The 14,953-nt window shown below is 41.3% G+C and overlaps 1 protein-coding gene across 1 annotated transcript; it reads left to right on the forward strand.

Moving 5' to 3' along the window:
- Positions 1-11,393: 11,393 nt before the first annotated feature.
- Positions 11,394-13,241, forward strand: LOC308130803 (leucine-rich repeat and immunoglobulin-like domain-containing nogo receptor-interacting protein 1-B; the record flags this gene model as incomplete). Its single annotated transcript, XM_080497287.1, has 1 exon — positions 11,394-13,241. The coding sequence occupies one exon, from the start codon at positions 11,394-11,396 to the stop codon at positions 13,239-13,241; it is 1,848 nt and encodes a 615-aa protein (XP_080353413.1).
- Between the last annotated feature and the right edge of the window lie 1,712 nt (positions 13,242-14,953).

Consider the following 14,953-nt stretch of genomic DNA (forward strand, 5'->3'; position numbering starts at 1 on the left):
AATACATGTTAATTGCTGCAGCGTTTGTCACAGCAACCGGAGAGCTTTAATGAGTTCAAGTGCAGAATCCAGATGCAAAGTGATTGATAATTAATCAGGCGGTTGCCTTGAGGCCATGTTGCATTGGGTCATATTACTCACAAGAACACTATACCTGATGTCTCTCTGGCTGTGGCCTTTGCTTCTAGTCTCCCTGCTAAATCTATTAGTATAATTCAGTTCATCCATCTTCAAAACAAAACTACCAATTAGGGCTGCACGGTATGAGTTAAACATGTGAAATATAATAGTGTAGTATATTGTACTGACAATATAACTTAGATAAACACTTTAGTCCAATATATTCAAAAGTCTTTATATTCTTGGATTTGTATTTTTCATATTTTTTTAAGAAAACAATGTACTTTCTCTCTTTGGGCTGAATGTTCCCTGAAACTTGTTAACCCAAACGAGCTTTTCTTCTGTCGTCACCAATGTGTAGGTGAGTTAAATGAGTGGGGAGGCAATGACACCTGAATGGTCAACTACCAACATGCAGACAACACCAGACATTTGGATGCATTTATAGGATTGTCTTCCTGATGCTGCTGACATAACGCTGCACAGTGAACACAGCTCCGACTTTAATGTTACCTACAGGCTGGCATCATTCATGCAGCTGTCAGGAAGACTGAGTCAGTCCCAGGATTAACGACGGCACGCCGCCTCCAGTCAACAGGAGTTCATGGAGCTTCTGCTCAAGCTCGAGCTAATGCTATGCTCAATAACACTCTCACTGCATTCACCCTCTGACCACCACCAGCCACTCACTCCCTCACTGCAGTCACTCATACAATCGTATAATCATACAATCATGACTGCACAGTTTTCCAGTTTCATTGCATACATTAAGAAAAACATACAGATCGATACTATAGAGGCAACAATTTAATTTAATCTAGCTGAACATGTCCCTGTTTTGAGAAATCCCCAATAGCAAGATCAAAACATTTGCTCTTCATGATTTTGGGGAATATTTTAATTCTGTAGGATTTTAACATTTGAGGCTAAACTTAGTGGTTTGTACTTAACAGGGAAAGCCGAGCATCATTGAGCCAATATCAATCAAACTTAGAGGTTAAGTAGGAAAACAAAACCTCCATTTATTTTGTCCAGCCATGGCTGACGCCCACATGTTGCAGCAGGAGACTTTGAGGCGTGACGTGTAGGTGTGTCGGCTCACAAGTGCTCAGGATTTCCCTCTTTTTCTCACTTGCACATACCTCTAATTCCCCGACTCCGGACTGCAACGACTCAACTGAACGGATCTGAGTCCTAATAGTTATTAACCTCACACTGTGACGTGTCGAAGCGCTCTCTGTGAAAAGGGGGTCTGTTCGTGTCACTTTGAGAGTCCTTGAGACGAAGTAAGGCTACATCCATACGATGCAAATAAAAAGATCTTTTTTCTCCCCAGCCTTCTCCCAAAAAACCTCCGTCCACACGTCACTATGAACACGGCTCAACACGAGGCTTCAGGGCTGTAGTGCACATGCCAGGCCTCTAGGGGCGCTGTGATTCACCAAACACACCAAAAACACAGAAGAAGACAGAGAACATAGAACTTTAGAAGTAGTTTCCTGCTCATAAACCTGTATATAACTCAGGTTTTATAGGTCTATATTGTTGTGATTATTTGATGACATCATCGATGACATCCACAGATGATTGTCTTTGCCGTCCACACCCCAGGTAGTTGGTCGGGACGAGCCGGGGTTTTAGAATTCCCTCACTCTGTTCTAAAAAAACCTGTTTTCACGCTTCTAAAACTGCCTCATGTGGACGACAGGCCAGAAACAGCTGGTTTGGGCGAACCAGGTTCCTGGTGTGGACGGCCCCTCAAACCGACTTGGCTGTTAATTCTGAAAATGGAGGTGCCGGTTTTACCGAGTCGTCTCTCAAAATATTAACATAAAGTTGAACCGACACGCACTCGGCCAAAACACCCACACAAACTGAATTGTTTCATGAGCGCTGCAGAGGATCAAAGATGATTAGGTCTGTACACAAGAGATGAGAGGAGCCTTCTGATCTCCAGGCTGATTATTTTCAGACCAGCTGTAACAGAGAATGAACACCACAATTCTTCCCCACTCGCTGTTAGCCTGGACCCCAGGGGAGGCGTCTGAACGCGGCACAGGTCCTGTGTAGGTGTGCACGCCAGCTACAATTTCAACATGGAGGGAGACATGCATTTAGCGCTCTCGTGAAGCACGGACAATTATTCTGTAAGAAGCATGTGTGCGTTGAGGTGAGCAGTAAAAGAGCTAACAGCATTCACAGCTAAAGGCATGAAGGGACTCTTAATTATTGTGCCTCAAATAGAGGACAAATTCCTTTCTTCTCTGTACTTCTGCAATAAAAAAAAGAAAAGAGCACTTCATACGAAGGTCTTTTGTATTATGCAATATTAGCACTTTCAAAAGCCATTATAATGTTCCCATAATGCTTTATAAAACACATGATAAATGCTCATAATGATATATAAAGGATCATAAAGAATTATAGCGAGAGGCTATAATGTGAATCTCATTAGGGTTTTATGCCCGCATGGCAAAGTGACAACAGGTTTATATGGAGGAGTCTCAGTGTTGTTTGTTGGATCGCCTAGAATAAGACAAATGACGTTACAAAAAAAAAAAAAATCATCTTGTGGCATCAAACAAGTTGATCCTATTTTTGACACTTTCCTTTTGACAAGCAAATATTTTTCAGAACACCTCATAATTGTGCTATACACTGACAAATATCTGTGTACATACGATCCCACCTGATGACAGATGAAGGTGAGAAACACCCTGCAGATAGTGTCACACACACACCAACACGCAACGTTAGAGCGACTGAGGGCAGAATGTCAACCACTATTTCACTGTTTCACTGAGCAGCACACCGAGACGTCACATAAAATGTCGCTCAGACTGATTGCTTGTGTCCTATTGGGCTGATGACTATATAAAGCCTCGTTTACACAACGTTTCAAGTGAAAACGGATCATTTTGTACCATTTTTGTATCAAAATAATTTCTTGTTTACACGGAAACATTTTGAAAAAGTTCCACCGTTTTCAAAAAGTTGAGTTTTCAGTCGCACTGAACTGTTTTTAATGATTGTAAATAAATGAGAGTCGTAATATATACAATTCATTAGAGCTGAACAAAGAGGCAATATTTCACAAATGGTAAATGGATTTCACTTATAGCGCTTTCCCAACACTTGAGCGGTCCACAACGTGCTTTAAATCATATTCACCCATTCACACACCGATGGAGGCGGCTGCCATGCAAAGCGCACAGTTTATCCATTGAGAGCAATTTGGGGTCAGGTGTCTTGGTCAAGGACACTTCGAAATGTGGACAGGGAGAGGTTTGGAATTGAACCCACAACCTTCTGATTGAGAGACTGTTTACTAACTAATCCACAGCCAGTTCGGTTTGGCAGACGATCCTTTTTTATCCAGTGACATAACTTCATTAATACATCTATTTATTTATCCAAATTCATGCATGTGTCAGTTTTCTATTTGTCAAACACGTGTTCACTGCCGCTAGCTAGTCACGTATAGGGCAATATGTGCACAAAACCAAAATTAAGAAGGAGATATAAGTTCATGAATTTAGTGTTTTGCTTTTGTTCTTTTACAGAAATTAGTTAATCTAATGTTGTTTAGATTCCATTGAATTTAAATGGTACATGAAGTTATCCACTGACGTTAAAGTGATAAACGATGAAGTTTTGACTCACATTGTCTATCACTTACAATCTTTCCCAATCCTTCTTACAAGTCATCATAAACCAGACATTTAGATGAAGGAAAATATGCATAGCTTTGTGTTTGATGGATTATTTCTATTTTGTACAATGCTTTTGAGGCAATAAATGTCATTTCCTTGGAAATTGTTTGAAATCACCTTTCATTCCTACAAATGCACCTTCCTCACAGTGAGACGGAAAAAGGTGAAATGATCAGATTTTCCTCACAGTTATAAGATAAGTGCCAAGAAGCCTCCTGATATCAAAAAAAGCATCTACCAAACATGGAATCTGATGGAATACGTGTCACACGTCCTTTCTCGACCAGCCAATACAGCCATGGATTCTGTGCTGGTCAGAGTGCAGTAAAAAGGACCTCTGAGATGGACGGGCCCGAATGGAAAGCCGACTCGACAGCGTTATTTTCTGTTCCATTAAGCACAGTTGCTGGTGATATTTAGGTAGAGAACAGGCTGCGATGATGACTGCATGTCCCTCGCCATCTTTGGGGCAATTCATCTGCAGTGGCACCTGTCAGACTTCAGCTCATGCAGTATGAATGCTAAGGCTTTGGCATGTACCGGTTTGTCGGAGAACCACGCTATGGGTAAAGATTAGATTTGTGTTGTTTCTCATGAGGATGTTATCGGTTTGAGATAAGAAAGTGATTTTAATGGATTTATCAACCTTTGCTACCAAAACATGTTTGTGCACTGAGGAAGTGGGTTAACACTCTGGCCTGGACTCAATCTGCACAGAATTTGCATGTTTTTTGGTGTCTCTTGTGTCTCCACTTTCCCCTAAAAGACAAAGACATCCGTCGGTTAATTGGCGACGGGATTGCCTTGGTATGTGCGTGTCATGGTGTGTCTCTTTGTGTTAACTCTGTGATGGAACAGCCCAGGGTACACACTGCCCTTCAGTCAAAGTTAGCTCAGAGAGGCTCGAACTTCCCGCAACTTGGAAGAAATTGGGTATAGAAGATGGATGGATGTTCCACAGGGGCAAAGAGCTCTGACAGTGTACTTCTCCTGCTCCTCCTCCTCCTCCTCCTCCCAGCTTCTGTGAACAGCTTCCTATAGACGCAGCGAGAAAATCCAGTTGCAGAAATCCGACAGGAGGGTTGTTTCAGTGGTAAAAATGCTCAGACATACTGCTGTGTGTTTTTGTGGTCCACAATTGCTTGCTTATGATCACTAATTATGATGGATTATGCAGTGTAGTAAGTTCGTCTCGATTAATTTGGGTCCCTGTGGAACTTGAAACCATTGCCGCCAGGCCTTTTAGTTTTTTTGAACTTATCACAGAACGACAGTGTGAGGATTAACTGTGTGTTATAGAGACAAACAAATTGACACAGGTAATTAAACATTTAAATTTTTGCATGAAACATTGCTCCCAAAATATAATTCTGTGTTTGTCCTGTGCAGGTATAGCTATATTTCTTTGTTCGTCTCTCCTAAGGGTGAGTCCATCGTCGATGCAGTGTGTTATGCCTTTCTTGCTGGGAGTTTGAGAGAGTAGGGAACGCTTGTTGTGTCAAAAAGAGGAACGATTGGAAGCTTACTGACCCCATGCAGGTGTGTCTCTGCATCTCAACAGGGGTAGTTCTCATGCAATGAAGCATTTTGTACCTCCCTAAGCATTTCATCCTGGGAAGGTGGCTCATCGAGCCGTGCCGTTTGCAATGGGTTGTTACCTTTAACTTAGAACTCCATGGGGGATTTATTTCCACAGGATTTCTTGGGTCTGATTGCTCATTCTTCGGGAGGATGTTGATGAGCTGGCATCCCTTGCGGCAATACTCTTTTGAAGTGCCTTCGCCGAGCGAGCACGGACACTTCTCACATTATTGCTAATTCATAATATCATTACTGTTGCTTGTCAAGATTTCTACATGCTACGGATTTGGCCCACACCTAAATAGGTTCATGCTAATCATGTCACTATGAGTGTTTGGAATTGTGTGAGAAAATTCGAGAAACTCGTAGAATTTGATGCACAGTAGTACGTCCTTCGGGTACAGCTGGGTCGAGAACGGAAATATTCTCTAGAATCTTATTCAAACACATCTGTACAGCTCACGTGGTTTTATTTTCTTCTGTTTCCTTTCTGATTTTTAAATGTTGAATTAAATTTGTCCCTTTCACACAAGTTTTCTTTATCTATTAAATCCTTCACATATTTACCCAGGTTTTTTTTTTCTTCTCAGCTGCAGCTTTTGTCATCCACACTATTCTCTGAACACTTGAAAAACAAACAAAGATCTTTGCCATATGTTTACCACCCCAACAACCAGTTTTCATATGAGAGGTGCTAATGAGCGCACTGATTGCAGTAATAATAAAAACTGAAGCTCGTTACAGTGAGTGAAGTCGTTGCAAGCAAATGAGTGAAAAATATGAATAACTGTTACTCTATACAGTAGGTCTGACCTACATAGAAGACGCTACATTACAAAGAATGGACAAAAACACATTAGAGACTTCTAAAAAAAAAAAAAAAAAAAAAAACATGTCTGACCTTCAGATATTAGAGGACATCACTTCTGGTGCAACCTCATCACAACACAAAGATGAATCATATGTAGTGTGTGTCAAGAAAAAAACCCAAAAAACACAATCTGTGTCCAAACTGAAGGTGCATCAATAAAAAATAAAAGTAAAATGATTTAACATGTCAGTGGAAATTCTGCCAGAAGCTCAGATTTATTGATGGCTCAGGGTTGCAGCAACCAAATAGAAACTGTTCAGTCAGAACATGAAAGCCAAATTCAGGCTGTAGTTTAGAGAGAAACAATACGATAAAAACAGTCACAATAGAATGAGGCTACATACACGATGCAATAAAACCCAAAAAACAACACGATTAGAAGCCATATGGTAAATTATGTTTACTCAAGAAATGATGAAATAAGAGAAGAAAATAACCACAAATATGATCAGAAAAAAGTGGATAACAAATTGTTCAAATTGGAGATGCAATGATACACAGAGGATGTTAGAAAATGGTTCACAGTGACATATAGCCTTTCCCTATTGTTTGTGTATGGAGTAAATTACGCTTAATGGAATTTAATAGGTAGTCTTATCGACACTCAATATCGGCAAATAGCTAAGGCTTGGTAAAACAAAAATGGTACCGGCGCATCATTAATTATAATACAAACCAGGCAATTATACAATAAGAAACAATAAAATAAGAATACACAATTAAAACTCAACTAAAATGCATAATACTACGTCTCAAAAAACCATGTGATGAATGATACAATAGAGTGAGTGGTGCATTGAAAAAACTCAAAAAACAATATGATATGCACTATTGTCCCCTCAGAGGAATCGGTCTCAAACTACACCGAAGTGACATTTAGCTGACTCCAGAAAAATGTAACCCTGCATGCAGACAGTAAATAGAAAGTGCAAGACATATATCACACTATATTCTACACACAGTTCAAACACAGTTCAATAACCACAGATTCTTTCAAATGAATTAAGTCTTAAAATTTTGAATTTAAAACTGCCTGATTATATTTTCACTGTAAAAAAATCCATAGAGTATGCTTAACATTGAAATAACAAACCTAATGCCCAGTAAAGACTGACAGCAGACCCATATGGACTGATGCATGTGGCTTGTTTGTCTGTGTGGCTCGCTCGCAGGCATTCAGCGACCCATTAGCCCGGCACACCTCTCTCTCTTGGTTCCCTCGGTATCAAACTGCACAACACCATAGGAGAGGCGATGCAGCAATTCAAGGAAACAACAGAGTAATGGTGGGCCCAGACATGCTTTTGAGAGGATGACGGGGTGAGAGGTCCACTGAGAAAATGCAAGCAGTCACAAAAGGGCCAAAGAGAAAGGTCTTGTCCACTCGTATTCTCCACGCGCACAATACGCTCAACAGAGGAATGGAAGGGATATGTGGCATGGCAAACCAAGGACGGAAAGGTCTTGAAAGACGACAGTATTTTGAGCATGTGAGGGTAAAAAGCTGTGTACAAAAGGATGGTGCTGAGATCCCTTTGTTTTCAGAAATTCAGCCCAAGGTCAAAACAAAGTGGTGATACGGTGAGTAGCTCCGGACTGTAAGGCCAGATTACACTGATAGTACCCTTGTCCTTACTACACGCTGAATCATAAATCATGCATGATACCCTGCTTAAAAAAAGAAGAAGAAAAAAAAAAAAAACACCCCTGCTTTTTCTTGTTTTCGATTCGTAGCGACATAAGCGAATCTCATCCTCATTCATATTTCTGACTCCCGAAGATAAAATCATATTCCGTGTCAAACAGATAATCACATCACCCCATTTTTCTGCATTGGATATCAGGATAATATTTCACTCCACTCTGAGCTTGGGAATCTGCTCCAAGCTATCAGAATTGAACTCGTGATTACGTAACAGTTAAAAATACACTTGCATGAATCCTTACTTATGTTTTTTATTAGCCAATATTTTAAGGATGTAATTTTTGGGGGGTGGGATTTAAAACAACAAAAACAACTGTAATATTTCATCTTGAAGCTTGTTCGGGTGGCTGTGATAGCTATTGATCCCACAGAGTTGCCTCCCTCCTCCTCAGCTCTGTTTTTGAGGTTACAGGGAAACGCAGCCAGCACAGTTGGGCACAGCTCTTGGGTAATCAACTCAATATCATTTTGCAGATGTTTCCATTCCAGCTTTTTGAGTCAGCTCTGCACCATTCGTTGTACTGGAGCCATCGCTGTGGGAACACATTTCATTTCATTTGGCAAGTTTCACCCTCATATGGCTCATTTTAAATAAGTCACAATGTGACTGGACAAGAATGAAAAGAAACCTTGTTATTTTGTTATTTGCACTGGTCAAGACACAGATTTGTTTTCTTTATTGCAGTTGTAAATATGCACGTCCTCTACTGAAGGGATGCTGCAGCCTCAGCAGCCCCTTCACTGGAGCCCTGTCATACCACTCCTGCAGCTGTGCAGAAATGGTGCAAATAGTATCACAGTGCAAATCCTAGCATTTACTGCTTGGCTTGGATATTGCAGTACAGATCAATCAGCATCAAAATTGAGTTTTGTTTTATTGTTTGTTTACCGATGACATAGGCTTATTTGAGGGTCATAATTGTTCACAGGTTAAAAGGAATGGTACTTCATATTTTAGAGTTTAAGTTTTCAAGGGGAGATATTGACAATGCTGCATATCCAAAAACGTGCTTTGGGCCAACTGGTGTCTCTAAACAGAGAGTCTGGCTGTAAGTCTTAGTGAAGGAATAATGACTTGTCCAGGGTTTCCCCTGCCTTTGCCTATTGTGAGCTGGAATTGACTGCAGCCAAGTGCAACCTCTTGTTGGACAAAGTGGTATGGAAGGGGGGAATGGATATTGACATTTTAGGGTTCTCTTGCCAGTATCGATAGCACTTGACTAGATGTTCTTTGTAATGGTTGAAAAATGTAAATGTTTCAAGCTGTAAACGTTTAACTTCAGAGAAGACCTAATGACAATTTAAATGTCTTGTATACTGTCAACTGCTGGAGCTAATGCTGTAGAGCAAATTGTTGCGTTGTTCTTATCCATGCCCTTTTCATTATCTGTTAGATTTCCACTATGCATGAGATAAAATGCAGTTTGTCCATTCCAGAGGATTGTGCGCGACTTCGGTTGATGGGCCTGTGCGGCCTTGCCGGCTGTGCATTTGTAAATGCATGTAATTAGTGGGAAACAAGAGTGGGAGGTCACAAAGGAACTGCAGACAGACACTTCCAGCTTTCAATCTGTCAATATAGCTTTTACAATACACACAGCAATGACGCACGAAACGTCTGATACATGCAGCCAACAGTAATTAACAGTTGTGGAGGAAGTGAAAATGCAAACAACAATTACTGTGCCATCGAAACTAGCCAGACTGCGGTCCAAGACGCCGTAGCCTTGCTTGCTTCGACGCACTGGGAGTGACCAGAAAACATGAAATGTTCATTAACAGGTTTAATATTGTTTTTAAGTTGCAATTTGGACAGAGGGCCTGTAAAAATGGTTCTGAAAAGCACTGCGCTAATGATGTGAAGCACTCCTCCAAACACATTTCCATGGTGAATGAGTTGAACAAAGCATCTGCAGTGCCTATTCAGCTCCCACGTACAAGATCGCATCGTGAATCCTGGGACAGACACTGTTCTGGCGACGGGATCGCAACAACGTCAGCTTACAGGATTACTATTTACTTCACTGTTTAATAATCTGTGTTTAACTGCAATTTTAAACCTGCAGTGTAATACAGATGCATTTCCTTTTTAATTCTATACACCGCTTTGTTACTCAGATAAAAAATATCACTAAAGTCCCTGTAGTCATTATGTAAACAAAACAGCAGTGAGGCTACTTTTCTTGATAAAATAGTAAATTACAAAATCACTGTGCATGACGCGCTCCAAAGAGTGTATCCCACAGATATAACAGTGACTGAAATTGCATGATTGATGTGAGAAGTAGAGCTCGAAGGTTTCACCACGTTAAAGTGCCCCTGAGTCGAAATCAAATGAGGGGTTTAAAGTCCTCCGACAATCTCTCTTTCTCCATCTATCACCGCTCGACTGCAATCACTGCTTTGTATCGCCACAAGGTCACCGGCGTCGCAGTGGCACGCCATGTGTTAAGTTTGCAAATGTTTTGGGCGGGGGGGGAGATGTAAAGATGTTGCGTGGCATTTCTGGCTGCTAATTAAGCATCTTTTTGTAAGAAAAGAGACAATGGCAGGAGCACTGTGAGGTGGTTACACTGTGTGACCAAGCCCTTTTATTGATCGGCTGATTCCATTACTTGTGAGGGAAGTCACCAGAATGAAATTGTATGCAAGGAATGGGGGGGGGGGGGGGGGGCAGTGCAATCTGCTTTGTTGCAATGTGCAGATAAATATCTCACAAGCTAGAGGGTGAGTTTCCTGAATTTGCAAAAAAACTGAATATAGATTTTTACAAAGGTTGTTGTTGTGCGTGAAAATGATTGAGCTCACCCTGCAGGTTATATTGCAAGTAATGCGCGTATAACTTGGCCAGATGCAAATCTAGAAGTAAAAATAATGAAAATGAAGGCTGCCACTGATGTCTATTATACATTTTTAAAGGATGAAGTGAAAATAATTCACTTGATAATTGAGTTAATGTATTTATTTATTCATCTGTCTTCTTTTCGGCAAGGCTCATAATTTAATTCTTTCCTCTTGTGAGGAGGATACAGCCGACTCCTTCATCATCCACAGTTGAGATTATTATTAGGTTGGACGTGTCCCCCATTGGTTTTATTGTGCTCTTCAGCGGGTGACTCTTCACTGCAGTTCATAAACTGCTCAACAGAATATTAAGCAGCTTCACTTGTAGAAAACGTATGCAGTCTATTAGTTATTTTGGGATTTTTTTTTGTCAGTACAAAGTTGTGATATTCTCAAAGTCATATAAAGGACATGCTAGGCCAAAGTCCTCCACTTCCTGTACAACAAATGTCAATGAGGGTGGGGAGAGTACATGGGGGGGGGGGGGGGGGTTACATTCAGAAATCCATCACAAGTTAAACTGATTATTATGTCTGTGTCTCGGCAGGTAAGCAGTAGGATGGTGTCGGCAGAGGCAGGAGGGCACAGCTACTTGGTGGCATGCTGGCAGCCCATCCTGATCCTCATGCTGGGCACTGTCCTCTCCGGCTCCACCACCGGCTGCCCCTCCCGATGCGAATGCAACGGTCAGGAGCGCTCAGTCGCGTGCCATCGACGGAGACTGGCAGCTCTTCCCGAGGGAATCCCCACCGAAACAAGACTGTTAGACCTGAGTAAGAACCGTCTGAAAGCTCTGGGGCCTGAGGAGTTCATCAATTACCCTCAGTTGGAGGAGCTGCAGCTCAACGAAAACACAATTTCATCCATTGAGCCAGGGGCTTTTAGCAACCTTATGAACCTGCGGACTCTGGGTTTGCGCGACAACCGACTGAAGCTCATTCAGCTGGGAGTTTTCACTGGCCTCACCAACCTCACCCAGCTGGATATTAGCGAGAACAAACTTGTCATCCTGCTTGACTATATGTTTCAGGAGCTGTACAACCTGAGGGCTTTGGAGGTTGGCGACAATGACCTAGTTTTCATCTCACCACGCTCATTTCATGGGCTTAGCAACCTTGAAAGCCTGAATATTGAGGGATGCAATCTGGCCTCAGTGCCTACTGATGCCCTCAGCCATCTACATAACCTGTTGTCACTTCGATTGCGCTATCTTAACGTCACTGTCATAAGGGATTACTCCTTTAAAAGGTTGTATCGGCTCAGAGTTCTGGAGATTTCTCATATGCCCGCTCTGGATACTATGACCCCGAAATGCTTGTTTGGACTCAACCTCACATCACTGTCCATCACAAACTGTAATCTGACTGTCATCCCCTATCAAGCCATCAGTCACTTGAGGTACCTTCGCTTCCTGAATCTGTCCTTCAATCGCATTCATACTGTGGAAGGGAACCAACTGTTCCATCTGCAAAAGCTGCAGGCTTTTCATCTGGCAGGTGGGAGGTTAGCTGCCATTGAGCCTTATTCTTTCCGAGGACTCAACCATCTGCGTGTGCTTAATGTGTCCAGCAACAGCTTGAGCACGCTGGAGGAGTCCGTTTTCCACTCAGTGGGCAACCTGGAGACCCTGGCTCTGTATGACAACCCTCTGGCCTGTGACTGTCGTTTGCTCTGGGTCTTCCGTCGAAGGTGGAGACTCAACTTCAATCGACATCAGCCCATGTGCGCTTCGCCTGAAGTTGTGCAAGGAAAAGAGTTCAAGGATTTCCCAGACATACTCCCTCCTGAGTACTTCATCTGCCAGAAATCAAAGATCAAGGATTACAAGGTTCAAGAAAGTCATGTAGATGAAGGAACGACGGTGCATTTTGCCTGCCAAGCTGAAGGTGATCCGATTCCTGCTATAATGTGGCTATCCCCCAAGAAGGAATATATTACTACCAAAACTGTGGGCTCTAGACTATCTGTGTCTAACGAGGGCACTTTGGAGGTGCGATACGCCCAAATCCAGGACAATGGTACCTATTTGTGCATTGCAAGTAATGCAGCGGGAAATGACACTAAAGCTGCTCACCTCTTTGTACATAGCTACTCTCCGAATTGGCCCCACCAGCCAAACAAGACATTTGCCTTCATTTCAAACCAGCCAAGCGATGAAGGTGCGAATGTGACCCGTGCTACAGTTCCATTTCCATTTGATGTGAAGACACTCGTCATTGCCACCACCATGGGATTTATTTCTTTCCTCGGAGTAGTCCTCTTCTGTCTTGTAATATTATTCCTCTGGAGTAGAGGGAAAGACAATACAAAGTCAAGTATAGAGGTTGAATATGTGCCACGCACAGAGGAAACGGAGGAGACCAGCCCAGCCGAGGCACCCGTACAATTCAACATGAAAATCATGTGAACAAAAGGTGATCATGTAAGTTTATAAACTGCACTTGGGGATACATATTACCCATGCTTCAAATACGTACTCAGACCATGAGTCATAGAAATTGCACAGCAAAGGCATCTTGACACTATACCCTCGACTTTCTTTCTCCCCCTTTTCTTTTTTTTTTAAACTTCAGGGACTAAATCTTTTCAAACATGTTGTTGAATTTCAAATAATCAAATTTCTGTAAATTTGTATTGGCAATACTCGATCAGTATGTTAACATGCACCCAGACACTTGATAACTGTGTGTGATACAGAAACGTGGTGTGATCAAACTATTTTTTAAATAAAGCACATGAATTACCATATACATGATAGGTGGGTCGGTATGTGGAACAATTTGAATATTAACTTGCAGGTATAATCTTTACATGAACAGAGAAAGATCTTGTTGTTGTTGTTGTTGCTGTTGTTGTTGTTGTTGTCTTGTTCCCTTTTTGCTTTGATAGATGTACGAAGCACAATAATTTAATATCAAAGCCCAAATTATCCGAAATGCCAAGTCTGAAGCAGGTTTCTTGGCAGGTATGAAATGTATATTTTTTTAACCTTTGGAGAAATAGAGACAGAGACAGAGAATACAATCATAGCTGGACCAAAACACAAAAAAAATTCAAAGATTTTGAAATAAAGAAAACTAAAAAATGTTCCCTTCATTAAAGTTGAAAGAAGACACAAATGACATTGAAGGAGCTGTTATAATACAAGAACTGAAAAAAAAGAAAGAAAAAGAAATGGTTCTTTGAAATGTAAATGTTATTAGTTGTCAGTTGGTGGGTTAAAGATGGAAAAGTGTTTCCGCTATCACTCATCACGTCTCGGTGAGCAGGGGCCTTTTGACGACTTTCCAATGTCAGAGTACGTTTTGAAGTTCTGTCTTTGACCTACTGGTCCTGTTCTGGCAAAAAAAAAGGATTTAAGATCTTCACATTTTCATCACTCAATTAACTCTGACTGCTAAGCATATTTGTCAACTGTTCATGAGGAAAAACACCAGGATTATTTCCGAAAGTGTGCATGTTAACACACTGAAGAAAGAAAGTCGGCCACAGAACGTGCTCCTTTCAGCCAATAAAGGAAGTCTGTCATTAAATGTATTGACATGTTGCGCTATACATACTTTTTTCTGTACTTTATTCTCCCTTGTACATTACGCTATGGCACAATAGTAATGCTTTTGATGGCTGTGGGTTCTGAACATATTACAATCTGAAGAGCAGATTTGATATTGCATCTTTTCGATGAACAGTTTTTCCTTCACAACAACACACTCAAACGTCGTTGAATGTCAAGAAGTTTACTTGTTGACCTATTTGGTAGCTCAGTGAGCGTGAGCAATCTGTCCCGGGGTTGTGTTGTCACTCGAGATCTTAAAAGCGGTGACATTGTTAATTTGCTGCCTTAAGTCACCCATATTTCAGCATTCAGCTGAGCAATACCCAATATTTATGTCTAAAAAAATGAGTTTCTCTGCCTCATAAGGGTTTTATGTTGTCTAATTAATTTCACAGTCAAGGTCTGCTCTGAAGATAATGTGTTCATTAACTCCTAAAATACTTGTTTCAAAAGGGTTGGGCAGATGGAAATTCTATTAAAATAAAGATCATTTTATACCATGGGGTGTTTATTTTATGCTAATCTGTTGTAGATATGAATGTGAATGAATGATCTGTGCTGCA

The sequence above is a fragment of the Blennius ocellaris genome (assembly GCF_963422515.1).
Source record: "Blennius ocellaris genome assembly, chromosome: 1".
Lineage (NCBI taxonomy): Eukaryota > Metazoa > Chordata > Actinopteri > Blenniiformes > Blenniidae > Blennius > Blennius ocellaris.